The 26,582-nt window shown below is 38.3% G+C and overlaps 1 protein-coding gene across 1 annotated transcript in view; it reads left to right on the forward strand.

The window, feature by feature from the left end:
- The window catches only part of NCOA2 (nuclear receptor coactivator 2), a 145,619-nt gene extending 119,413 nt beyond the window's left edge, over positions 1-26,206 (forward strand). Inside the window, exons 9-20 of the mRNA XM_072413250.1 lie at positions 2,856-3,075; positions 4,616-4,828; positions 6,512-6,712; positions 7,286-7,418; positions 7,601-7,769; positions 8,371-8,652; positions 9,884-9,973; positions 10,783-11,221; positions 14,718-14,892; positions 16,354-16,552; positions 17,379-17,468; positions 21,104-26,206. Coding sequence (XP_072269351.1) covers positions 2,856-3,075; positions 4,616-4,828; positions 6,512-6,712; positions 7,286-7,418; positions 7,601-7,769; positions 8,371-8,652; positions 9,884-9,973; positions 10,783-11,221; positions 14,718-14,892; positions 16,354-16,552; positions 17,379-17,468; positions 21,104-21,115 — 2,223 coding nt within the window. The 3' untranslated portion in view covers positions 21,116-26,206. The remainder of the gene's footprint in view (positions 1-2,855; positions 3,076-4,615; positions 4,829-6,511; positions 6,713-7,285; positions 7,419-7,600; positions 7,770-8,370; positions 8,653-9,883; positions 9,974-10,782; positions 11,222-14,717; positions 14,893-16,353; positions 16,553-17,378; positions 17,469-21,103) is intronic.
- The last annotated feature ends 376 nt before the right edge of the window (positions 26,207-26,582 follow it).

A 26,582-nucleotide genomic window follows, 5' to 3' on the forward strand; every position in this document is an offset into this window, starting at 1 on the left:
TTTAGTAAGGCGGTGTACACACGTTCAATAATTATCGTTGGGAAGGAACTTTCATGATCCTTTCCAATGACAAAAGACTGCACGATGCATGAATGAGTACTGTACAAACCGCACCGTTCTGCTCTATGGGCAGGGGAGGGGGAGAATGACACCCGCTGTGCGCTCTCCCCACTAATTTAATTACGGTCCTTCGTTGTCCATGGATCTGCCTGGATGGACGATGAGCCTCGTCAGATATCGGCTCTGAGGCAATTATCAGATGAGAATCATCTGACGTGTGTAGGTAGCCTTAGGTCTTCAACCCACTCGCTCCTTCAGTGTGTTACTGATAAAACTAAATGTGTTTCTAGCTGGTCACAATTTGATTAGGTAACCTTCTAAAAAAGCTTTGCAGATAAATACTTCAGGATACGTTTATGATAATTTTATTGATAACTTGCATAGTGACATAAATTTCAAGCTTCTGGCATTAGGAGATTTTGAATTATAATGGTTTGTTGCAGTTTTACATGCGATATTGTGTAAATAATAACCTGTTTTTTGTTTCTTTGTTTAGGTGTTGTTAAAGCATTGTTACCATTCTTTTAGCTTTCATTCTGCTTCAATTCTCTCATATAGCTGTGAGCATTGCAGTTATTTTAAGATGTTTTGTATGATTAAGCTGTAATGATGATTTTTCCTTATGTGACAAAAGTGTTTGGGTGATATGGGGGCTGCAGTGCCATCTGGACCACTTGGCTGTTTCTTTTGCATTTCATCCAGTAATTCTGGGCCTTGTTCATCTGTTCAATGGAAAGACGTTACTTAGACTGGGCGGTCCAGATTACAGCTGGTTAGGTTTTAAAAAGACTTCTTGCTGTTTAGCAGGTTCACTGTTTATCCAAGGGCAGAGCCAAGAAAAGCTTACACAGAGGCGGCAGATTGCCACTGTTAACACTTCCTCCACCGCCACAGTATTACAGCAAACCTCCCATGTCGGGGTTAGATTTATGAATGGGAATTTGATGCTCTGGATTTAAGCAAGTTGGAATTATTCATGTTTCTTCATCGTGATACTTAAATACCTGTCAGTTTCCCCTTTTCTTTTATTATGGGATCTAGGGCACATTTATTGTGATTGTTGTAGCCTGTGTGTGTCTTGTGGTTGGATACCTGTCCCTAGATGACCTAGATGCTGCACAGCCCAATATTCTCTCCTCCTCATCAGATGCTGCGTTCTTATAAGAAGCTGTGTGTGTGACTTGCTGACGTCAGTGTATCAGATAGGTGCCATCTCCCCGGCACATCACTGCTAGAAAGGAAATCTCTGCTTCCATCTAGCATCAAAAGTTATGATATTCACCTTTTATTATATGTCAGGCTCATGCAATGAGAAATCAGGACTCCAGACAAATAGGACATTGAATGTGATATTTCAGAGACTAATTGGTTTATTAAACAAATTTATTTATGATACTATTAATGCTAGCCAGTCTGAAGTCAATCTGGCATTGTATAATACAGCAAAACTGTGAAAGTAGGCAGTGAGCTTTATTTGTAGAAACTTAGATATTGAGCACTTAATACTAAATACGGGCAGCACGGTGGCTCAGGGGTTAGCACTCCGGCCTTTGCAGCGCTAGGTCCCAGGTTCAATCCCCAGCCAGAACATTATCTGCATGGAGTTTGCAGGTTCTCCCCGTGTCTGCGTGGGTTTCCTCCGGGTACTCTGGTTTCCTCCCACATTCCAAAAACATGCAGTTAGGTTAACTGGCTTCTCCCTAACAATTGACCTTAGACTATAATAAATCACATACGACTATGGTAGGGACATTAGATTGTGAGCTCCTTTGAGGGACAGTTAGTGACATGACTATGGACTATGTACAGCACTGCGTAATATGATGGCGCTATATAAATACTGTATAATAATAATAATAATAAAAATATAAAAAGTGAGAATGGGCTATAGAAAACATATACGTGATGTATAGAAGTGACTGGAATTTTCCTGAAAAGCAACATATAACATCCTGGTATTGGCGGCTGCTTAGACAGTCTGATTATGCGGCCTCATTGTACGGCACATAATTATCTGATTAGAATATGAATACCAATAAAAGATTCTTCTAATTAACATGTTTCACTTTTTGGCCAATTGGAAAGGCAAACATTCATAACAAGATGGGTTTCCTCACCAAACCTGAAACCAAACATGATTGGAAAACTAGTATTTCATTCAGTTGGGTAACAAATGTTATTTAGTGATCCTGCTTTCATGAACTGCTAATGTAGCTGCATCATTTTACTAGTGATCACCATTCTGTTTACATAATTCAGGATTCATGAAAGGCTCTCAGCTTGTACTGAGGTTGTAGAAAATGGACCATAGCAGCTACCTGAATAAAAGGTGCTAATTGTAGATGGGGTGGGGGGTGAATTTAAAGGTTTCTACTAATAACTACATACTACATTATTCCACTAATAACTACATACTACATATGTTGATCCCTCTTTCTGTAGAACATTGTAATATTTACAGTACAGAGTACATCATGGCCCATCAGATGCTTTACTTCCAATGGCCCACATCATGGCCCATCAGATGCTTTACTTCCAATAGATGGTACAACTTGGCAGCATTTACCAGTTTTTCCAGTGGCCCTTTCACAGTTCCTTTAAAAATAAATCTTGTGTATGTTGAATGAAAGTCAGGAGAGGAAACAAACAACACTATATGAACATATTATGTGTATAGGTTTGTTAAAATCCTTTAAGTGTGATTACATCATATTTCTACCTTAACAACCTCCCCCATGTGAGTTCAGTTGTGCATTATCAAGAGAATTTGTTTTAATCTTTCTTTGTCCTTTTAGATTTTGTCTGGAGCATCTGACTTGGACAACCTGGATGAGATTCTGGATGACTTGCAGAACAGCCAGATAAACCAGCTCTCTTATCCAGACTCCCAACCTGATGCTAACTCTGTTGATAAACAAGCCATCATCAATGACCTGATGCAGTTCGCTGGTGATAATGGCACAGCTCTACCTCCTGGAGTACAGCGGCAAAGAGTTCTCCGGATGCAGCAGAACAGTAAGTCATGGACCTTTGTGTAGGATTTCCTTTTCCTGATCATCTTTGTAACAATTGGAAAACTCTTTTTGGTTTTGCTTCAAGACCCATTCTTTTGTATAAACAAGCAGCGCCCCCTGCTGCATAACCAGGGAAGTGATTGGTAACTGGAAAATTGCTAGCTTTCGATATTGCAATTCATTTCAAAATTGCGTTTCATTTGTTATGTAAAGATGGCCAAGAAAAAAATCAGTTTGTCAAACTTAATTTGTATGCCACATATAACTGCAGCCTTTTCTGCATTTCACTTATATATTTGTACCGTTAGGTCCATAAATATTTGGAGACAACTTTTTGTCTAATTTTGGTACTGTACATTACCACAAATAATTTTAGAAGGAAACAACTCAGATGCAATTCAGACTTTCAGCTTTGTTTTAGTGGGTTGAACAAAAAGATTGCATAAAAATGTGAGAAACTAAAGCCTTTTTTATTTTTTCTCAATAACCATTTCAGAGGCTCAAAAATCAATGGACAAATTAAAAAGCTGAAAATAAAATGTTCATTTCTAATACTTGGTTGAAAACCCTTTGCTGGCAATGACAGCCTGTAGTCTTGAACTCATGTACATCACCAGATGCTGGGTTTCCTTCTTTTTAATGCTCTGCCAGGCCTGTACTGCAGCGGCTTTCAGTTGCTGTTTGCTTGTGGGCCTTTCCATCAGAAGTTTTGTCTTTCCATCAGAAGTCTTCAACAACTGAAATGCATGCAATTGGGTTCAGATCAGGTGACTGACTTGGCCATTCAAGAACAAATAATTGTGGCAATGTGTAGAACCAAAATTAGAAAAAAGTTGTCTCTGTCCAAATATTTATGGACCTAACTGTATATATAGGAATATATAGCACATATTTACTGAAAATAACTCTTCAAATTACCTTTCTATGTGCTTGTAAGGTCTCGCTACCTTCAGAAATACTTGTTATTGTTCTGCAGTTAACCTTTTCATGGTCTGCATTTTGAGACACCTAATTTGTACACTGAATTACCAATATTGTGGTGTTGAAGCATTTTAGATCATTTGACAGATCTGGATAAAGTCTGATTTGCCTGTGTTAACAGATCGTTGCTACAACAAATAGACTCAGTTTAGCCCTATTTCACCTTATTCCCCACTATCTGTGATCTGTAATTCCCCACTATCTGTGATCTAATTGACATCAGAATTTCTCATAACTAAAGTGTCAAGCCCACACCCTATTTTCCTTTGTTTTCCACATATTTCTGTGTATATTCAGGAAAACCCTTGATACCTAATGTATGCGTTACAAAAGCCTAAACTTTATTATGTTCATCATCTTCATCCCAATCTAGCCAGCGTGCCACCATTGGCAATAATGTGTTAGAAACCACTAGAGATGGAGTATTTGCATGTGAAAGCCATTGTGTGCTTTTGTGGACCTATGCAAGCATGTAATACCCTTAATACTAATGTTTGGTTCCAGTGTATCAGCTTACCATGCAGACAAGTCAGTTCTAACATCCTTTCTTGTTTTTGCAGTGTTCAGTAACCCTCGCACAGCACAGCTACCGCTTGGGAGAATATTACCAAACCAGAATGTACCACTTGACATTAATATACAGAACCAGACCACGGCAGGATCTTTCCAGCCAATGAGGAATACCAGCCCGTTCTCTACCATGCAGTCCACTGGGATGATGAACAACCAAGGCATGCTGGGAGGCCAGGGAGGTGTGGGCAGAAGTAGTCCTGGTAGGTCTACAAACTAAACTTTGAAGTGTGTGTTTGTAATATATCTATGATTCTGAATTATGTTTCTAGATTTAAAATCCAAGGCTAATGGTTTAAGGCAGGGGTGTCAAACTCAAATACACAGTGGGCCAAAATTAATACCTTAGACAAAGTCATGGGCCAAAGTTGAATTTCATTGATAAAATTGAAGAGGCTTAAAAATTAGGCCTGCTTTAAACTTTAAGCCCCTGTAACTCCAAAAGCCTTCTGGCACCTCCCAGGGGAAGTGCTGGAAATGCCAGCGGCCAATGCGGGGCCTAAATCCTAATGAGTGGCCCCGCCGCTGGAACTCCCTCTTCATTGAAATAGCGCTGCTACTAAAATTCCCAGCATTACTTGTGTCTATAAAACAGTCCAAATCAGGGCAATGCATAGGGAGAGAGCCTGCTGGCCTATAGACGTGAGTTATCCTGGGAATTGTAGTAGCGTTATTTCAATGCAGAGGAGGGCCAGCTGCGGCTGATATTGAGGATTCAAAAAAGGCCAAAAAAAAGTAAGTTGCAGGCTACAGTTTGACACCCCTGGTTTATGGCTTGTCAGTCTGTAGAATAGCTCTGGAGACATTGTAGGCTGTACAAGGAATTATCAAAGTTAATGTCTTAAGCAAGATGTCCATATCAACTCTTTGAGGGCTAGGATCCAAACACTTTATCCGACAACAGTAAATTTAGTAAGGTGTGCTCAGAACATGACTGCTATTGGACAGCCTAATCTAAAAGGAACAGATATTAATACCATTATGTGCTCACTTTGGAACAGATCTTGTATTTCCCACATACTTCTTCGTACATTTAGAAACCAGTTAGCTGTGAATTTAACAACTTTATTGTGTGTTATTGGTCGGAGTGAGCCAGCCATGCCTGCCCACATATACTCTCCAACAACAATGCTATCGGCAGGTTCCAAAGCCACACCCCAGTTCTCTAGATTTCTGAGAATTCTTCTTCTGATTTTCATTATCTTTTTCAAATATATATTTCATATTGGGTTAGTTTACTAAAAGACTGATCAAAGTTGCATGTTAATGGAGCCCTAGAAAAGGTTTATGTAACTAATGGGGCCCAAAAAGGGTCACTGGACAATTTGCCCGATTACTTACATGTTTGCCTTCAAAAACCCTCCTTTCTATTTGTGAATATTTTCTTTATTTACTGTTTATGTACTGTTAGCTTTCAGGGGTAAATTGTATTTCTTATATAGTCACCCTCCCATTAGCTGAGACTTCTGGTTTTCTCAGGGGCTTGTCTTGGGCTTCATTGTTAATGTTAACGTGTGCTTTAATGCAATATATTTGCAAACTACTCAGCACAGTGTATTAAAGAGCAAGAAAGTTTAAAATCTCAGATAGAAAGTCTTCTTTATGTGTAAATAAATAATTTTTCGCCTTTTGATGCATTGTGTGGCAATTCACTTAAGAAGATATTGCAGTTTTGGTGTTTCACCCTTGTTTCTTAAAGTGCCAGTAACATGTGCTCCATGAACACTGTATGTAGGCTACAGAGTGGTTCATGGGATGTTCACTCCCCATGAGGGTGGCAGGAAACTTTCTGCAGTGTTCTGGCTTATCTGTTGTTTCTGTGTTACAACTTTCTGGCAATATCAGGGTTATTGAAATGTATTTTAAAAATGTGTTTCCTCCTACAGGATTAATGGGCAGTAATGGTCCTAGACCATCTTTACAAACAGAATGGGGATCACAGGCCCCAGGAGTTAGAATAGGCTGTCCCACCACAAACAATCCCATGATCCGACCAATGCAGGGCATGATTCGCAGCCCCACCTCGAATATGCCTATGAGAACCAGCAATCCAAGGTCTATGATGCAATCGAATGTTATGAATATGGGTAAGTTAGATCAGGCTGTGGTAATTCAATATAATTCACATTTTCTTTATACTACATATTGTGTTTAAATTACAGTGTATGCTGGCCTAATGGAAGTAAAAAACAGAGCTTGTAGCTGAATGTGCCGAGAGCCACTTTCACTGACCATTATTTGCTGTGGCTTCACATGCTCTACATCAGGGGTGCCCACACTTTTTTGGATTGCAAGCTACATTTAAATTGACCAAGTAAAAATGATCTACCAACAATAAAAACTTGGACTTAATAACTCCTGTGCACGGTAGAGTTTATTTTGAAAGGCAGTGCTCTGTGATCTACTTTCATTGCCTTTGCTATCTACTGGTAGGGCACCCCTGCTTTACATCATTCTAAAACGCGTCTGAATGGGGATTTGTAGGCTGAGATTACTTCTGGCAACTGAGTATCCTCCTAACTCGTGATGCATGAGAGCCTAATTTATTTAGCTTGTTGATAAGCAAATATTGCTGACATTTGGCAATAATTAACACAGGTTGTCTAATTAACTTGTACTGTATTTTTTGTCCTCTGTAATTGAGTGTATTTACTTTTTAGGAGCTTCTGACCTGGAAATGAACATAGCTGGAGCTCCATACAACCAGCAGCAGCAGGCACCTCCTAACCAAACAGCACCATGGCCGGACAGTATTCTGCCCATTGATCAAAACTCTTTTACCAATCAAAGCAGGTAAAACATTGGCACATGCCACGGCCATAGAATGGTAGTATGTTGACCAAGGCAATGAATGAACAGTTTTTTCAACAGTTTCCTTAAAAATGAAGTTTAAAAGTCATCTCAAGGGTTCTGTTAACATATGAATTAGTTGTGATAACATTATTATTATTATTATTATTATTTTTTTTTTTCAGACAACAGTTTGCTTTACCTGAAGACTTGCTTTGTCCGCCTCCTTCATCTGAATCTGAATCTTTGTCAGAAGAGGGAAGTCTTCTGAATCAGCTCTATATGGCACTGAAAAATTTTGATGGCTTAGAAGAAATTGACAAAGCACTTGGAATTCCAGAGCTTGTCAGTCAGGTATGTTTTCCTTTAGTGTGCCATTTAAAAATGCACAATTCTCTTTGTATAGATAAAAACTTGTTTGTTTATGAATATGAGACTGTAGTTTATACCTACTTTCCCAAGCACTTTCCCACAGCTCCTAACTCCTAATAAATCCAAACTGAGAAGGTTATTGCTTAGCAAACAGTATCTTTAGAAGCTTTCCCTGTCCAAACAAGGTTTAACAAACTAAGTAGATACAAATTTATCATATTGTTACTTTTGTATCCTCTGTAATTCCTCTGTTTGCAGCCCCCTTTGATCTACAAAAATAGGGAAAGGTAAAGATGTCAAAGTAACCCCACAATGGCACCAAGAGGTGAAACATTGACTGCCAGTGTTGGCAGAAAGAATTGCCTTATAAAAGCACTAGATACATCAATTAATATAATCATCCTGTGTGAACAGTCTGTACAAAAACATTGTCGTGAGTTAACAAAGATTGGGAGCGTGACAGGGCTACTGTTCAGATACTTCTCATCTTTGAGGCCTGCATAAAAAAATGTCAAGAATATGACTCTAGCATAACTCCTAACATATAGAAGTTGAACATGGTATTTCTCAATTGTTTCCTCAGGGTCATCAAGCCGTGGATCCAGATTCATTTCTCAATCAAGAATCAAACCTGATGATGGATCAAAAACCACCTCTCTATAATCATGCGTATGCGGCTCCTGGACAGATTCCTCAGAACAGCTATGCTCAGATGCCTGATCCAAATTTCCACCCTATAGGCCAGCGTCCAAATTATGGTATGCTGCGCATGCAAACACGACCTGCATTGAGGCCCACTGGAATGGTGCAGAACCAGCCAAACCAGTTAAGGCTTCAGCTACAGCATCGTCTCCAGGCACAGCAGGTATACATTGTATTAACATCTTAACTATATGACTTACTTTTTCTTGCACATTCATGACTTGATGGCAGTCTTTTCAATAATTCAATATTCAACCTGTTCCCTTATATAAATAAAACGATATTTTCATTTGCAACAGCCGCATAGTAACTTGCAATCTCTGATCATTAGGAGACAGTCCTCTCTGCAGCACTTTCTGGGGTCTGAAGAATATATACTTCTGTTGCAGGGTGAAAATTTTCTCAAAAGGCGGCCAGTAACATCTTTATTAATGTTAAGCTGTATTATCTGTGTATAGGATATAACATTAGACTTTAGTTGGGTTTTAAAAATATTACAGAAGCATTGCCTATGTGGGTGCAGCTGTTGATGTTCAGCCCTGTAATGCAGCAGGTAATTTGAGTTAAATCAAGGTCACTTAAGGTCACTTTTTTCTTATGTATACAATTTAGTTTTACAAACAAAATGACAAAGTTTTTTCAAAGCAACAAGTGTTAGGCTTAGTCTACACGCTCATCTAAACGTTTTCCCCAGCGTTTAACTTGAGGCTTTAAAAGCCCATGTTTGAAATTCCCATGCATTCCAATGGGCTAGAAATCTACACCAGGACGTTTCCTTGAGGCACGTGTATGAGCATTATCTATAGCGTTGCTTGCAAAATTTTAAAAAATTAAAACGCAAGGTTAACACGGGAAAACGACTAGAAACGCGGGTAATGCTTTTATTGATTTTGAAGGAGGCGCTTTCCCACGTTTTTAAGCACTTAAACAGCGCAAACGTGGGAAACCGCGGCATAGACCTTTTTCAGTGTTTTAAAGGCAAGCTTTAAAACTCTATTTAAGTGCATTAAAACGCATATAAACGCGTTAAGAATGTTTACATGCATTTTAAAAAACATCTGTGTAGACCCAGCCTTAGTTACAGCTACAGCTCTCTTTCAAATGTGGCCATCTCCCTATATCTATGGACAGTTATCTGATGAGGAATTGGGGTTTTTGCTGTCAATCAAGCGGTTCTGTATTTATTCTTCATCTTGTTGTTCTATGATGTCTGTGTGCAAAGAGAGAATACTGGAGTGCCACCTTCTGGCTAGATAAAACTGCATATTAATCACATCTGCTACCATACCAAAAAATATTTTTTGATCGTATTGAATGGTACATTTCTATAAATAACTTCATTTATCCATGCTTTATCAAACTTCTCAAATTTTTTTTTTTATTTATTTTTCAAGAACCGACAGCCTCTAATGAATCCCATGAATAATGTCTCTAGTATGAACATTGCAATGAGGCCCGGGGTACCAGCTCAAATGAGAGAACAGGTAAACCATGGAAATTACATTCAATTCAGGCAGTGTAGTAACTTTTGGCTATAAAGTAGGCCTAGCATCAGATTTATTTCTCCATCTTAACTGCAATTGTACTAAAGAATTTGTGAAGGTATATTCCATACAAGTATGTATAACCTCGTGGGCACTGGATTCTCCCTGATCATACTTCTTTCTCAACAGAAAGGTCGAGCATTGTTTGTACAGGCATAGCTCTTCATCTGTCTGCACTAAAATGCTGGCCTAAAAAAAGACATGATTGTTAATTCCTAGTTCATAAACAAGCCTTGATGTTTACAGATCTGTATATGTATCTCACAAAGCTTAGCCCTTTTAATTTGCTAGAAAGTTGCAAAATATTGTTGTAAAACTTCTATAGAGTCATTAGTGAGGTTTAGACAATTAAGGTTTTTTTGTGCTCTGCAGTAAATGAATTAATTATTCTCCCAGGAAACTTTTCTTAGGCCCAAACACAAATATTTTGGATAAGGTTCAGGTACATTTTTATAGAGATTGCTGCTAAAATCAGCTTTTTATACTTTCAGTATTTTCAGTGGTTTGATGTCTTTCTGATTTTGTGTACATAAATGCTTTTTTCTAAGCTGTAGTGATAAGTGTGAATATCTAAATTTGAATTGTTTGCAAAGTGTAAAAGTTTTGGAATACCGGGTACCACCACAAAATCACTGGTGAATCACTTTCATCTTTTAATATTTTATTGTGCGCTGCTCAGTAGCTTGTCTTTTATGGATGTGTTGCATTCCTGTAATAGTGTGCAATTTGCTAACCTTATCTGTTTACAGGGACCTATCAATGCACAAATGTTGGCCCAAAGGCAGAGGGAAATCTTGAGTCAGCATTTACGGCAAAGACAACTGCAGCAACAACAAGTGCAACACAGAGCCATGATGATGAGAGGATCTGGACTGCCAATGCCACCAAATATGGTGGCTTCTGCTGCCATGCCAGGATCAATAAACAGTCCTAGGATACCACAAGCCAATGCACAGCAGTTTCCTTTCCCTTCAAACTACGGTACTGGAATTCCATCCCCACCACCTTTCACCAGCCCTTTCTCCCCAGTGCCCCCCAGCCCTGGGTCACAGTCGCTCTCTCACAGCTCTTTGCATGGCTCCCAGATGAATCTGGCTAACCAAGGGATCATGGGGAGTATGGGAGGACAGTATGGCCCTGTCATGAATCCCCAAATTCAGCACAATGCCTTCCAGTTTGCCAGCTCAGGTACCAAATACCACTATTAAGTGCGGGTCTTGCTTTACCCTCTTCAATGCCGCTAGGCCTGCAACCTATTGCAAAGCAGTACATTGCAGTCCACCCCCACTCTATAGATGGGGTGTCAGCAGTCTTCATAGGCTTGACAGGTTCTTGGAAGTGACTGGGTGGCAAACAACAAACCAGTCTGCCGATTAATATATAAAAGTTTTCACTCTTGTATGTGCAATAATTCTGCTAGGTTAGGTTATATTGGTGCTGTCCTGCTATATGTAGCAGTATGAATATAGTCAGTAGAAAGAGTAAAAGAAATAAATCAAATTTATACCCTAAGAGGGCTGCTGCTAAGGAATTGTTGTGGCCAAGGATGTAGCTGTACGCTTTAACACACTGTTATTGTACGTTGTGTCTACATTTAGGTGGAGCAGAGCATTTGCAATATGCCATTTGAGGCTATGATAATTCAAATACCAGAATCCTGTTAGTTTATTCCAAAAATATAGGTGTTGGTAGGAGTCTTCCTCTCAGGAACTTTTGTATACCATATCACTTATTTTTGTTTCCTTATAAAATTAAAAGATTTTAAAAAAACATTTTAACTGAACATGCCTTATTAGTTTTAAACACTTTAATGTAGTTCCTTCACAGAGCACTTTATAAACAGAATGCCCTCCATAGATCTGCTGTTTGGGGGGGAGAGGTGTATGATTGTCACAACATCACCGTTAGGATCCCTTCTGACAGTTGGTGTGTCATACGAACTTGTCAGTTTCACTGTACTCACCATATATGATATCCAAAGTTTGTGTCATATTTAAAAGCCTCCCAGTTTTTCAAATTGCGGTCATAGCTGTTTTCCCAAAATGTATTTTTGGAGGAATGCATGATAAAAATGTTTCCACATTTCCTTTTATATTTTAGGGTTGTACCACAATAACAGATTTCATCAGCAGATGACATGACAATTGTCACCCACAGTGGGAAAGCTCCATCTTTGAAAGAAAGGAGCATCCAATGTGCTACTGCACAAGGTCACAAACATGTTTTTAATTTGCTGAAAATCCCCTAATAAACTTTTATATTCCTTTTTTATACATTTTAGTTAAGGTTCTGATTTATTAAAGCTCTCCAAGCCCAAAGAAGATAAAACTTTCATGGGACAACCTGAGTGATGCAGCAAACGTGGAATGTCCAGCAAGATCACCCAGGCCCCATGAAAGTCCAGCAAGATCCCATTAAAGTCTATCGTCTTCAGTCTTCAAGAGCTTTTATAAATCAGACCCTATGTGATGTAACTGTCACTGTGCATGACAGACCTTTGGACGTTACCATACAATTCTCTACCTTGCCTTCTAAAATATTATCCCTGGCATGTATTGCTGCCTTTCTGGCTTTAGTACTTGGATTCACAGACCCAAAATATCTGAACTTCTGGCTATACTGATATTCAAAATTATTCCAGGTATTGATATTATTGAAGCCAGCAGGTCAGTGGAACAGCCCAGTCAACTTGCAACTTTAGGAGCATCTTGCAGTGACATCTTTGTTTACATTTGCTTTAGGTTTGCATAATAGGGGAATTATTTAGCATCTTTTGGTTTTTGCATTTACAAGAGTGAAAACGCCAGTAAAATAACCCAAACATCTCATTGTTCTCTTGATCCCTGTAAGCACAATGTGGTTGATAAAAAAAAAAAAAAATCCAAGATGTCATATTAAACTGCATGTGACTACTAACATGTCATTAACATCCATTGACTGACCTAATACATTTCCTTGACCTGTTTTAACCTGTAAATAGTAGGCCAGTACACTGAATTTGCCAAGCCTATAAACCTTAAACTAGCTGAAGTGCTTAACTCTGCTGTAGCTGTGTTTGTTGTGTGAAAAATCAATCTGTTCCTTTCATTAGATCATATGTTCTTCATATCCATGCTCTTTCATGTAACATACATATATTGACTTGGCCTGTTCTTGTGTGCATTTCTCTGCTGCTGTGAATGTGCCACTCGCTTGTAGTGGAGTATTATTGTTCTCATTTTTAATACTGTGCTGTACAGTCATAATTAGGAAGAAGCACATGTTGAACTGCAGATTTATTTAGTTTTAACAAGGTATTCTTGCAAATGCCTACTACACCTGTGTTTTTTTAGTACCGTTGTAAATATGTAATTATTAAACAAAATCTAGTTTACTCATTTGTTGTTTATCCTTGTTTTGGGCGCACTGTATCAATTCTCCCCTGTTAATGAAGTAGCTGAAAGACATAGAAAGGGAATAGTGTGGATTGCAGCCTGGTCATTAATATATTATGGAAATACCACACATCAGTAGGCTATGCACAGTTGCTTTAGGACCCAGTAGTTAGATTTGACTGTCATCTCTATATCATTGTGTATCATCGTGTAAAAGTATAGGGACAGACAATTGATGATTTCATTAGTGGCTGGCGTAGTGATGCCTTGCAGGAATTTTCCTTACACTGTGGTTATCGGTCCATGAAATACTGTTCAGTGAAGAGGTAGCTGTGAACAATAATATAGCTGAAATCAGCTGAATTATGATAAAATGTCCAGCATTCACAACATTCAGTATGAAAGTTTGTTGTAATATAAGTTTTTTTTTTTATATATGTACAGCACAATTATTTCAAATAAATCTATTCTTATTTTAAACAATTACTTGTTTTATTGCTGTTTTATTGCTGCTTTGTATCTGCCTCTTTATAGTATCATTGGTGTGAAAGATGTATCAATGCAGATTCAGTCCATATGTGAGCTCCCTTTTCTCTATTAATTCTTGATAGTAAATATTTATATGGATGGGGCTGCTTTTAAATCACTTTTTGTGATGCCTCAACACAGTGATCTATTACAGTAAGACAAATCTGCACTTATATTATCACTGTCTGTTTTGTAGTATGATTGCTAAAGATGGTTGCACCCTCTGTGCTTGGAAGAGATTCTCTTTAACATGTCTGACTTAAATTGTTGGAAATATATTCATTTTTGTTGCCAAAAAAAGAAATAGTGTTCCCCCCAGTGGGGCACCACCTAGCACTTTTGAGTGACCACCTGGTTGTTTTTGAGTGGTTGATGAAATTTGGGTCACAATACAGGGTCCACCACCCGCCTACAGCTTCTTCTCACCCAGCTTGAAAAAAATTTCTGGGGAGAATACTGAAATGTATATATTTCTTTTTAAGATATTGTACAACTTGTACACCGTGACCATTAAAAACAGTTTAGTCCTAGACTTGTTTTTCAAACTGCGTTATCCAAATAACAGTAAGTTTTGGTTCACAAAATTCCTTTAAAATGACGTTTCTGTTTTCATTTAAGAAATTGCATTGATACATCTCTCTGCTTGCGGTTCTGCTGTGCTTCTAGCTTTCTTTCCATTTGGCTTCTATTAGTGGTTGCATTATGATATATGAATTTCTGTGTGATATACAGCATGTATATAAAAGTGAGCTACAAGTCTAAAAAAAAAATATTTCCTTTAGGAATGAGCCAGCAGTCAGACCCAGGATTTACAGGGGCAACAACCCCTCAAAGTCCAATCATGTCACCCAGAATGGCTCATACACAAAGCCCCATGATGCAGCAGTCACAGGCTAACCCTGCCTACCAGTCAGCTGACATGAATGGATGGACGCAGTCAAACAACGGAGGGAACAGGTATGATAACCTTTTAGATTTACTTCAACCTTTTGGCTAGGATTACAAGCAAACCTTTGTAAATGGCATGAAATATATTTTTGGGAAACTGTTTTTATTAAGAAATTAGCCGGTCCAATGAGGTACACACTGATTATATATATATATATATATATATATATATATATATATATATATATATATATATATATATATATATATATATATTATATATATATTAGCCCCTTTTTGGTTGGGTGCACCACCTGGCTGTTTTCTGTGGTTACTGAAAAGTTGGGGCACTGGACAACTTTGGCACAATACAAAGATGACGGAAAAATTACACGTAGTAAGAGCGGGCATTAGAAAGTTAGAACAAAGTATAGGGGATAGTAAAAGGCTGACAGAATTACAGGGCTTACTGGATTCCTATGGCAACAACAACTGGGAACACTAAATTTGTCATGTGTTGCCCCAACCACATTTTCACCATCCGTCCTTAGCTTCTTTCCACCCAGCTTAAATATTTCTGAGCAGAACACACACGCGGTGAAAAAGTTATGTAGTGTTAAAAGATATACCATCTTAATGCTTGTTTAGGCATTCTGTACCTACCTTCCTTAACCTTGCAGTAGCCCCTTACCCCAAGGGGCAAGAGCTTACCCCCTGATTAGATGAAAGATCTCTGCCAGCTGCCCTGATTTGACATTTGGTTACCCCGATATTCTCCTCTGTTGGGGACTCTGTATAGAGTTTCTGTGTTTCCCCATGTTTCTCTTAGTGCTTTATTTTCCTCCCAAAGTTACATGGGTGGCTTTCTTGGCCTCTATCTCATCTGGTACGGTTGTGTGCATTTGTGTGGCAAGGAAAAATTATAGTAAACTCCTATCTTGTGTGTAGTTTGTAAGACTGAACAAAAATGAAATTTTAACCTCCCATCCTATGGGAGCCAGTTGTGTGTTTATTCTTCGTATCTCTGTGGGGAAATTAAATTAAAAGTTCCTTTGTCAAAATTAAAATTATTTTTGTCAAAATGTTAAAATTAAACTTGTTTTTGATTGTGAAGAGACTTTATTGTCCTAGTGGTTCTTTGTGAGCAGAATGTTGTGGGATTTCGTATCATTTTCTTTTATGTCTCTGGAACAGGAAATGGAACGCTTCCTAGTTAAGTCACAGTGAATGGTAAAACCTGACAGATTAAGCATGTGAGCAGCAAAACCCATTCTAGTCAATAAATATGACAAGATGGAGCATTAAATTATCTTCCTAATATGCAGTATTGGTGTTCCTATTGGTGAATGAGGTCTGTTAAGTCATGGTAGTGGAAGCGTCCTCACTTTCACCTGTGAGACATACGCAGGAAATTCGGACATTAAACAAATTATATTTTACCCAGCTGACCATTTCAGGATTAAAAGAACCTGTTTTCAATCATGTCAGTGATCCTGATATAATGATCTAATAAAACCATCTTTTTTCCAGCATGTTTTCACAACCATCACCTCCACATTTTGCGCAGCAAGCTGGCCCAGGCATGTTTAGCAACAATATGAACATCAATGTGTCTATGGCACCCAATACGAATAACATGAACACCATGAACCAGATGACTGGGCAGATCAACATGACCTCAGTGACCTCCGTGCCTACATCAGGGCTGTCCTCCATGGGTCCAGAGCAGGTGAGCACCTTGCCTCTTTTTCTATTATATGTGGTCTAATAATTATTTTTTACTTCCACTGTGTCTAGCCTGTGTGATTCTAAATTGATATAAGCACAGCAGTGTGAAACAAACCAGTCAGATTCATTTGTTAAACCTTTCCTATTCTAGAATTACTGGCACTATTTTACATACAAGTTGTTTTAATTGGTATGTTTATATCCACGAAACCTATCAACTTTAAACATAATTGCCTGTTATTTCCTATTTACCAGAATCATTCTTTCCTTAAAGCGAAAAAGCAGTGGCACCTCTTCCAGTCAATCAATGTCTGATCTCTATCATTGTGTTATTATCACTGTTTACATTTTCTGGGAATTATTTTTTTGTTTTTGGCCAATACAATATTGGTATTGCTTTCTGTTTTTTTTTTTTTTTTTTTCAGTTTCTTATACTCACACTATACTCACTCACACATTTACATTTTTGTAAAGATTGTTTTATTCATTAAAACAATTCAGGTTTGAAATAGGCAAGTGATATGCTGGCAGACTTTAGTTATGTACCTTTTTATAAAGCAGAAGTTGCTTTAACAACTGCCTGTTCTGGGTAAGGTTGGGGCACATTGGCTTCCTCTAGCACTGACTTTAGTGTCAGTAGGTTATGAGGTAAACTTCAGAGCGATATTGAAGCTGGGATCAGTGCCACTAGCCAATATTTACTGCAAGCCAGCCCAACTCTGACACCGCCTCACTGTTATTCTGTGGAATACAGATTTAAAGCTGGTCAAGTGCAGTAAAGCCTTGTCTTTCAACAGAATGTGTGAACATTTTTTTTTCCTTTTCAGGTTAACGACCCGACTCTGCGAGGAGGCAGTCTGTTTCCAAACCAACTACCTGGGATGGATATGATTAAACAAGAAGGAGACGCATCACGGGTAAGGTTATGAACAGACCACCTGCTGAGATAGCTGCTGGAAGAAGCCAAATCTGTCATATTGGATTGCATTTAGCAACTCCGTATGCCTCCTGGCTCTTTATTTACTTTCAACTGCCTTATCTTTCATCATCCATTTCTGAATCGGCAATGTGACTTGCCACCTTCCTTCTCCCCTACAATATTCTTTTAGATCTTTATCTTCAATTGTTATTTCATTACTTTCTTTCAGCTCCACTTCACTGTACATTCTTTTCATATGTCCTTGTTTCTCAACCATGTTTTCGTATTTATTTCTACAATTGCTCAATGTCAAGTAGACTCACCCTTCTAATCATTCCACCTTTATCTCCCTACTCCTCTCTAATAGGTTTGTGTCACTGATTTACTTTTATCAGTTTAACCCTACTTTGCGTAATGAATACTTTGTTTTGCCCTAAACTTTTTCATTTCATGATTCTTCAACACTTGTGGAAGACCAAGCTTTTTGCTTTTTCTTTCTAAATGTGATGGTGACGGCTCCCAAGTGTGATATTCCACCTCATTCTCTTGTAACGTAGATGGAAACAAACTCTTAAGTGAGGACTCACCATGACAATAATTCCGAGTTTAACAAGATTCCTTTCACTCATCAAAGGCTTTACCTTGAATAACCCTGGTGTGTGTCCTGGTTATTGCATTTCTGCAAATTAGAAAATTAGCAAATAAACCACCACTGTCCAGGCTGCAGCAACTTTTCTTGTTTATTAAACAGAAGGGGCACCTCTGACATGTTTTAATATTAATAATGGTCAGAAGTGATTTCTGTTACTGTTCAATAAACAAGAACAGCTCAGAATGCAACAATTTATTTCTAACCCTTTCCCATTGTATCCAAAATGAAAGTTTAGTTTGAGTTTTACTTAATGCTTTTCTTCTAGTTATCTGTCAAGCCTTCTTAAGTGCTTTTCTGTGCTGGCAGTTGGGTTCCATTATAAATGCAGCTGTTTATTTGCTCTCTATAAATCCTGTTTATGGGGCAACTTTCATGGACAGTTTTACTGAGGGGTGGGTAATGTAGGCTTCTCCTGGTGACAATGAATGTTTGATTCATGTCAGCTCAGCTTGTTTACATATAACATTAACTAGAAAATTGGCCTTGTTTTTCTTTCCCTCATTTAATTGCATTCTACTCACTGCAATAGTTCCATGAATAATTAAATGTGTTGCAGTTATGTGCCTGTCTATGGGAAGAATAATGGTGCCAAGATGACTTCACACAAACTTTAAAACTTGATCACACAGCACTTAACCTTCTGTATATGGCTACAACATCACATCCAACACGGCATTGAAGGGTCCATTTTACAGGCATGCACTTAAATCATTATTAGAGGTCAACATTTGAAATCCACAAAAGGTGCCCTATGCTCTATGAATAAAAGAAATGTGTACTGGTTTTGCATAAGGGTTAATATGAATATTATACAAATACATCTTGGTCTGTGAAATATTGCTTAAAACAGATTAAAATTTTCTTTGGTAAAAGTGGGATTCTGCCATAATCGGCAAGTAAGCACAGCATACAAATATGACACACACTTACCTTTGTAGGAACTCTACAGTGGTGACAGATTCATAGCAACTGATCACGTAACACTGTTGCATTGTCCCCAGTGTTTAGGTTTATTTGTGGCATTGCTGCATATAGAGCCGGGTTTTACAGTGCATGACACATTTGATGTTCATTGTAGGCAAAAAACAAAGTTACCAGGAAATATTTTCTCTACTTCTTTCTGACTGTTTTTTGGAATTAGTTCTGCTTTAGGAATATGTTCTATTTTCATGTTTTTAGAGCTCAAGAATTGAAGCTTAAATTCATGCACATCACTATCTCAGTAAGTGCATTGCAACCCAACCAAGGTTTAGCAGAGAAGCAATGCTTATAGGGAGGTCTGGCACTATTTGTTTCCCTTTAAGCCCTGCTAAAATGGCTTGCTAACCCAAAGGGAATAATGTTGTGTTTGTGCTGTAGTTGTATATTTGGGCAAAATTTAAAAAAAGTACAAGTATTGTGCAAGATATACGGAGAACTGATAACGCTGCCGGCACCACAGAGATCCATAGCAGTGTTATCAGCCCCGCTGTAAAAAAAAAAAAAAAAAAAAAAAAAAAAAAAAACAGTAGGGTGTCTTTACATTTACACTAACTCCAGTAAGAAAAATGTTTGAATATTGGATGAAAACATTTATAAATGGATCTCTAGGAATTGTTTGAAGGCTTGAGGAGTTTTAAGTCTAATTGTAAGGTGCAGTTCTGACAATTTTATTTTATTTCAGCTTCATCACATTTCATCTCATCACCAAAGTATTGATTGTTTACTACTGTACCTAAGGCTACCCATCATAGGGAGTTTTATTAGAATCGTAACTTTTTATAAGCCTTATTTTAAATATTTAATGACTGCAAATCCTAATTTTGTTAAGAACATCTTAATTCTTTTGTTACAAACTCCACCTCCTATACGTGCTTTATTGGGTTCCATCTTTAATTAGGAATACTCATCTGTTTGAGAACCAAAATAAAATGAATAATTTATATGGATACCCATTAGCCTGGGTTTAGTTAAAACTTGAATTTTGGATAATAAAACATGGTTTTAGCTGACTCTCTGTTTAAAAGGCAATCTTCCCAACATAGGGTCATGCTTTGCTTCATCAATTATGTTTTTACAGCTTATGTTGTCAGGCTGGTAATATTTGCAGATGGTCTTCAAGAAGATGTGATAAGATGAGGTTTTGTAAAGTCCCAAAGCTCATTATTACTTGAACTGTTCCTCTTTTGATACTGGATTGGTGGATATGCTTGGACAGGGAGACACTTTAGAACAGGGGTGTCAAACTCTGGCCTGCAATGAATTTCCTTTTTTTTTGTCCCCCAAAGGAATCCTAAAAATGAATTGCAGCTGGCCCGCCGCTGCATTGAAATAGCGCCGCTACTACATTTCCTGCCATCACTCGCGTCTGTAGACCTGCGGCCTCTCTGCCTATGCGTGGCCCCGCATTGGACTGTTTTATAGACGCAAGTAATGCCGGGAACTTAGTAGCAGCATCACTTGCGTCTATAGACCAGCGGCCTCTCTGCCTATGCGTGTCCCCACATTGGACTGAGGGGAGACGCATTAGACGCAGGGAATTGTAGTAGCGGTTTAAAGTTTGGCCCGCGACTTTGTCTAAGTTTCTAATTTTGGCCCACTGTGTATTTGAGTTTGACACCCCTGCAACCATTGTGCAGCATTGCTGTGTAACAATATCCTATCAGGATGCAGATGGCATCAGTGTGCCTGATTTATTAAAGCTCTCCAAGGCTTGGGGGGATACACTTTCATCAGTGAAGCTGGGTGATCCAACAAACCTGGGATGGATCTCGTCCAGGGTTGAACATATTTACTAACAAATAGCAAATTACTTTGAAAAAATCCATTCCAGGTTTTCTGAATCACCCAGTTTCACTGATGAAAGTGTATCCTCTCCAGCCTTGGAGATCAGGCCCAGAGACGCAACAGAGATCCACTGATTTTTTTCAAACACAAAACTGTTGTTGCTGGAGTTCCAAATTCATATTTTATTTATTAAAATGTCATTTTATGTTTTTCAGAAATACTGCTGACCCAGAAGACGCTGAGGGTGTTTTTGTGTTTTCCACTGACCAGCTGGAACCTCTGTGTGGTTGTTTAAAGACTGGTGCCAGAAGCCAGCTTAGCAGCCCCTTGTCAAGGTGACCTCCTCTGCCTGTAGGTGGAAAAGCTGAAGCTGTGTTGTCCGTCGTGCAGCCCCTCCCACAGGCAGTGCGGAACCAGAATATAGACAGACGGCCCGTCTGTTCACTGCATTCACCTTAGTGCAACTTAGATACCTTCTGTGGAGTCATTATGGACAGGCGAACTTCTTTGGACTTTCTCAAATGAATGTATTTAATTGTATGTATTTAAGAAAAACTATGCGCTTTTTTCCCTCCTTGGTTTCACTTTGTTTTCTGAAGTTTTTGACACTGGTCTCTAACCTCATTTTTCTGGGGCATTTAGCCCTGGAGATAATTTTGCTACCACATGAATGCTTTTTCCCTCCGCCTTGTTTTACAAATCATGTGTTTATTTTTTTTTATTGGGACAGGAAGATAAGAATTTAGGGTTGAAAGCCAGCCTAATACTAAATGACATCACTGCAAAGGGTGTTATAAATGACACAATAGATACATTTATTTGGTAAAAAAAATACTGCAGATTCACAAAAAAATTGGATGGTACTTAAATTAGATTTTAAGTAGACAGTAGTCCCCCTTCCTAGTACCTCATAGAAGGGACTGTTTAATCTTTAGCTAAAACGGCTATATCTATGAAATTTGTGAAGCAGCTTTTTGCTGCCTCTTTTAATGGCTTTGCAGTGCATTACTATTACCTATAGCTGAATGTGAACCTTTTAAATAGAAATTCTGGGTTAGCTATTATTTCACAATTTTTGCTAGTCACTTTTTTTTTTCCCTCTGGGTTTATTAATGAACAAGCAATCACATGTCGGTCCTGACCACAATGCCACTCCTACAAACTATAAAAGCAAATGTGTGAAGCCATGGAGGGGGCCATGGAGGGGTCAGGAAAGGGTCTCGTAATAGAGCAAGCTCTCCCTTTGTATGTTTGAATTTCTCTATTGTTCTGATCTATTTACTTGGACAGATTATTGATTAAATCTAACTCTACAAACTCTTCAGGTTTAATTTTCTTTTGACAGGGTGGATTTTTTATGGTACATTAAAAATGGCTTCTGTGTAAACAAGCAATAATTTAAGTTGAAAGAGGTTTTATCTGTAATCTTTGGTTTTGTAAAAAACATGAAAAAAAACAAAGCATTGTCGATTTAAACTAAAAGGTACTTCAGTATTAAATAGGTAATCTCTTGACAGTGGCCGCTAAGTGTCATTAGTTGTCACAATGCCTTTGATAGATCTAGTTTGTAGGCTTTACTCTGTGTATATATACTCCCTGTGCCCTGCTTAGAACTGTGTTTTCTGCAGTGTGCCAGTGTTGAACACATCAAGGATTTTTGTATTGTTTCTTAATTCTAGAGCATTGGAATGATTATTGTCCTTTTTACAAGTACCACGCTCCTTTTGGCTTTACAGACAGCTGGTTTTTCAAGGCTGCTTCTAGTGGGGCGTATATTGCATCTACCAAAACTGGGGTTTGGAAAATTATTATGCTTTGTTCCAGAGAAACTAGTCACCTTCTGTTGTATTCATAAAACTTTTGGGGAGTTATATATTCTATAGGCTATTAAGGGACAACAACCCATTTTTTTTGTTCTTGTGATTTTCATTATTATCCCCTTGTCTATAGGCTGTTCTGGTGAACTTCTTAAAAGGGAAGATTAGGAGCTTGTCAAATATAAAAACCAAATTCTCTGTTTATAACTCAATGTCATTGCTGAAACCTTGTTGTAATCCATTTCCATTAAAAAGCAAGGAGCAAATATGTAAAATGCAGTAATGTCTGGGAGCCAATCACAATTTATCTTTTGCTGGTCTGGCTACAATTGGCTACTGCACTTTGAAGTTCTTGGTGCTATTTGCATTGCTTTGTCAGGCCTGTTGTCCATAAAGTAGATACCATTATGTACATCAGACAAGTATGCCTCATGTGCAAAGAACAGGGTTATACATTCACTCATAGGAGCCAGTCATGCAAAGTGATTTTTTGTTCTGATTAGGAGCTGCCTTCACCAAGCCCTACTTAACTTTGTAGCATTTGTAACAAAATTCTGCAACAGGCAAAGCTTAAGGAAGAAAAATGTCTGATAAGGCTCTAAGTATCCATCTTTTTGAATCTCTCAGGTTAATAATATGGACGCTCTTATACCTGGGACGCACAGAGCGATCAACTTTATCAGTAATGTACTAACTACAGTCAACCATAACAAGCACAGGAAATGTTCATAAGCCTTGCAGGAATAGGATTCTTTATGTACACAGACTTGGGGCCATTTCTGCAGTGAGCTACATCAGTCTGGCACGGACTGAACCACAGAGGTTGCATTTTTACATGCAGCCACAGCAGACCATGGTGCAGTTCCGAAAGCGACGAGCAGCCAGTGCAAAACAGGTTGCTTGCAGCACAGTTTGCCTCTCCCAGTCCCACAGCAGCAGTTTTTTCACACTGTGGGTCTAAAAAGGATGTTAAAGTAAGGGAAAGATGAGGGTGACAGCCCTGGGTTTTGCACTTTAAAATTCCAGTCTGCGATGGTAGCCAGCCTTTTAATCTCATTAAAAATATTTATTTTTTTAGCAACTTTATATGAAGGTGTCCTATTAAGTGGTCCTTGCAGGGTATTGGTATAAACATACTAGGTGATAACCATTAAAGTTAGGCAAAAAATCATGTTTTGCCTGCGGTACATACAGCATACCTGAGGCCTGGATGTGGCACTTTTTGCCATGCTGTGATCTCAGCTGATGTAAATAAGGCATTTTATTTAGCTAGATGTTGGTGACATCCCTGAGGGGTACTTCAGTAATGGGGGCAAGAGGTTGTATTGAGACTTTTTTCTACAGTTTTTCTTAAGATTACCAAATTGCATATGGTATTGGAGCCCTGAGGAAAAGTAACCATGGTCATCCTGGAATTGTATATGTAGAAAAGCTGCCAGTGAAGCAAGGTAAATGTCACAGCATACATTTATGCCATTAATTGGCTTTTCACGCAGATATGCTGAACTAGAGAACCTTGTCTTTTCATGTACCCTGCAGGTATTTACTCCGTTCCTGGTAATATCTGCAACCATCATAATACAGACATGCCAGCCATAAAACCTTGCCCTCCGGTTTGAAAATGTGGTTCTGATAATGAGGAATTGCACAGTCCAGTGCAAAAAATTTGTTTCCTAGAAATGTTTGATCCCTTGGAAACAGATGAGGCTTTGCTGCCTTTTGTTTATGGTCCACCTCTCATAATTTTTTATCAGGTACAATATCAAGTCTAATTTTTTCGAGATTTCCAGATTGCACAAAAGTCTGGTAGTGTAAAGGCAAATAATGGATGGTCTACTGAGCATGCAATGTAAAATGAACATGCTTTGCCCCCTGTGGGTGAAATGTGTCCACATGGCTTATTATTCCTACCATGCTAGCCCTTGCCACCACTTGATCTCCCCCAGAAGATAACTGCAATCTATATGTAAGATTTGGTTTGGAAACGTTACACCCATATGACAGCAGTAATTGTGCTTAGTAGTTAGCCATTTGGGCACAAATTACATTATATAGGAGTCAGTTGATTCATATTCATATTTTTTTCACATCATCTATTTTCCTCAGCTTCCAAATACAAATTAAGTTTGAAGGTTGTTGCTTGTTAATCTTGTACATGAACACCTAAATTCCATACATATAATTGGTGTGATTTGTGCTTGCAATCTGGTTATCATTTGCCGCAGAGACTGACTACAGTCATGATAGCGGTTGTAAATCCAAGGCTACCATATTCAAAGGCTGCCTACATCTACCACCTTGTCACCTAAATTCTTCATAGATAGCTCCTAAATCACAACCAATCATCATAATTGCAGTTCTACACCATCAACTGACACAAGAACTGCTGACAGATATTCAGGATGGTTGGCTTGTCACATGGTCTTGCATCTCCTCTCTTCAGTCCCTGTAATGGCCTTGCTGTTTTTATCATGGGTTTATATTTTATTTGAGTGTGGCATGACCTGTTGAAATAGTGGCAAAGCTCCACTACAGATCCCAAAGATACAATCAGTTTTAAAAACTCAATGAAAGCCATTAATTGTGTGAATAGATTTTTGTAGTGTTTGTAACAGATTGCTGCATAAATAAATAGAAATGGCAGCGTCTGCAGAAGATTTAGTGTAACTGGCTATACCTAACACCCTGTCAGCATTGGGCCAGCCCGATCACATTGCTAAATTCTAAACCAGTCACTGTTCTGGTGGGGCTCGATCGGTGCTGACAAAGTGTCCAGTAGTTGTTTCCAGTGTGTGTTTTCTCTCCCCTCTTCCCAGTTACTTTGAAGACTAAAATCTTCTAGGTTTCTTACTACAGGTGAAAATTAAAGCTATGTGCAAGAACCTCAAAATGCTAATGAAACTAGCATAATGCCTTAGATCTGTTTTTATGTCTTGTATATTCCTACGTAGCTGTTTGTTGTATAATATTTGTATAGTGTATTGTGTACATTTTGGATAAGCGGCTCCCTATCACGTCATTAATTCATTGGACAGGTTTGGACCTCTATCCAAAATCATTTTAACCCTCCCTCTTGTTTTCCCATTGGTTGTGAATTTTATTTGTACAGTTGAACTCCTCTACAGAGAATAGTGTGTTTGAGTGCGTGAATTTACATTGAATAAAATTATACAAGCGTAAAAAAAAAAATAAAGCAATATATAAAATATGGTTCTTCAGGAGAAAGCGTACAGTATTGCAGGTCTTGACTCCCCCCGCCCTTCCTTTTCCATAATAGTTTCCTGGTAAAAGCTCCTTGTCTCACCTGCATTGATGTCTGTATTTCTATAGTGCGAGCAGTTTATGCAAAGGTAGATCTATTTAGAAAGATTTTAAATACACTTATGCAAGTTAATATTGCTTTGCTGATGCTTATTTGCTTATTTGATGTCAAATAATGCTCCTGTAAATAAAGAATTGTTATTGCATCAATTAATAAATTTTAATGCCTTTTGGTTTTAAGCAGTCTTTGTCGTCTTTTAGAAACATGCAGAACAAATATATGGGGTGCAACCTTTTGATTATGAATGTTTTACAGATACAATCATTCTCCCTCCTCCCCCTCCATAGAAGAAAATAGTGCTGTATTTAAAACACTCGTTCGTGCACCTTTCAGACTTTTGTCATTGGAAAGGATTGTGAAAGATTCTTTCCAACAAAAATCTAACGTGCACCCAACCATATTAGCTCTTCTTTCATTTTGTTCAGGTGGCTGCACTGTTCCATCAATCTTGGTGAATGACAGCACCACAATTTCCCTTATGGCACTGAGCCTGGTGAAAATAAAAGTAAAGTTTTTCCAGATTCTAAGCACCATCTTCTGTAGTTAAGAAGAAAA

This window comes from Pyxicephalus adspersus, chromosome 5, assembly GCF_032062135.1.
Source record: "Pyxicephalus adspersus chromosome 5, UCB_Pads_2.0, whole genome shotgun sequence".
Lineage (NCBI taxonomy): Eukaryota > Metazoa > Chordata > Amphibia > Anura > Pyxicephalidae > Pyxicephalus > Pyxicephalus adspersus.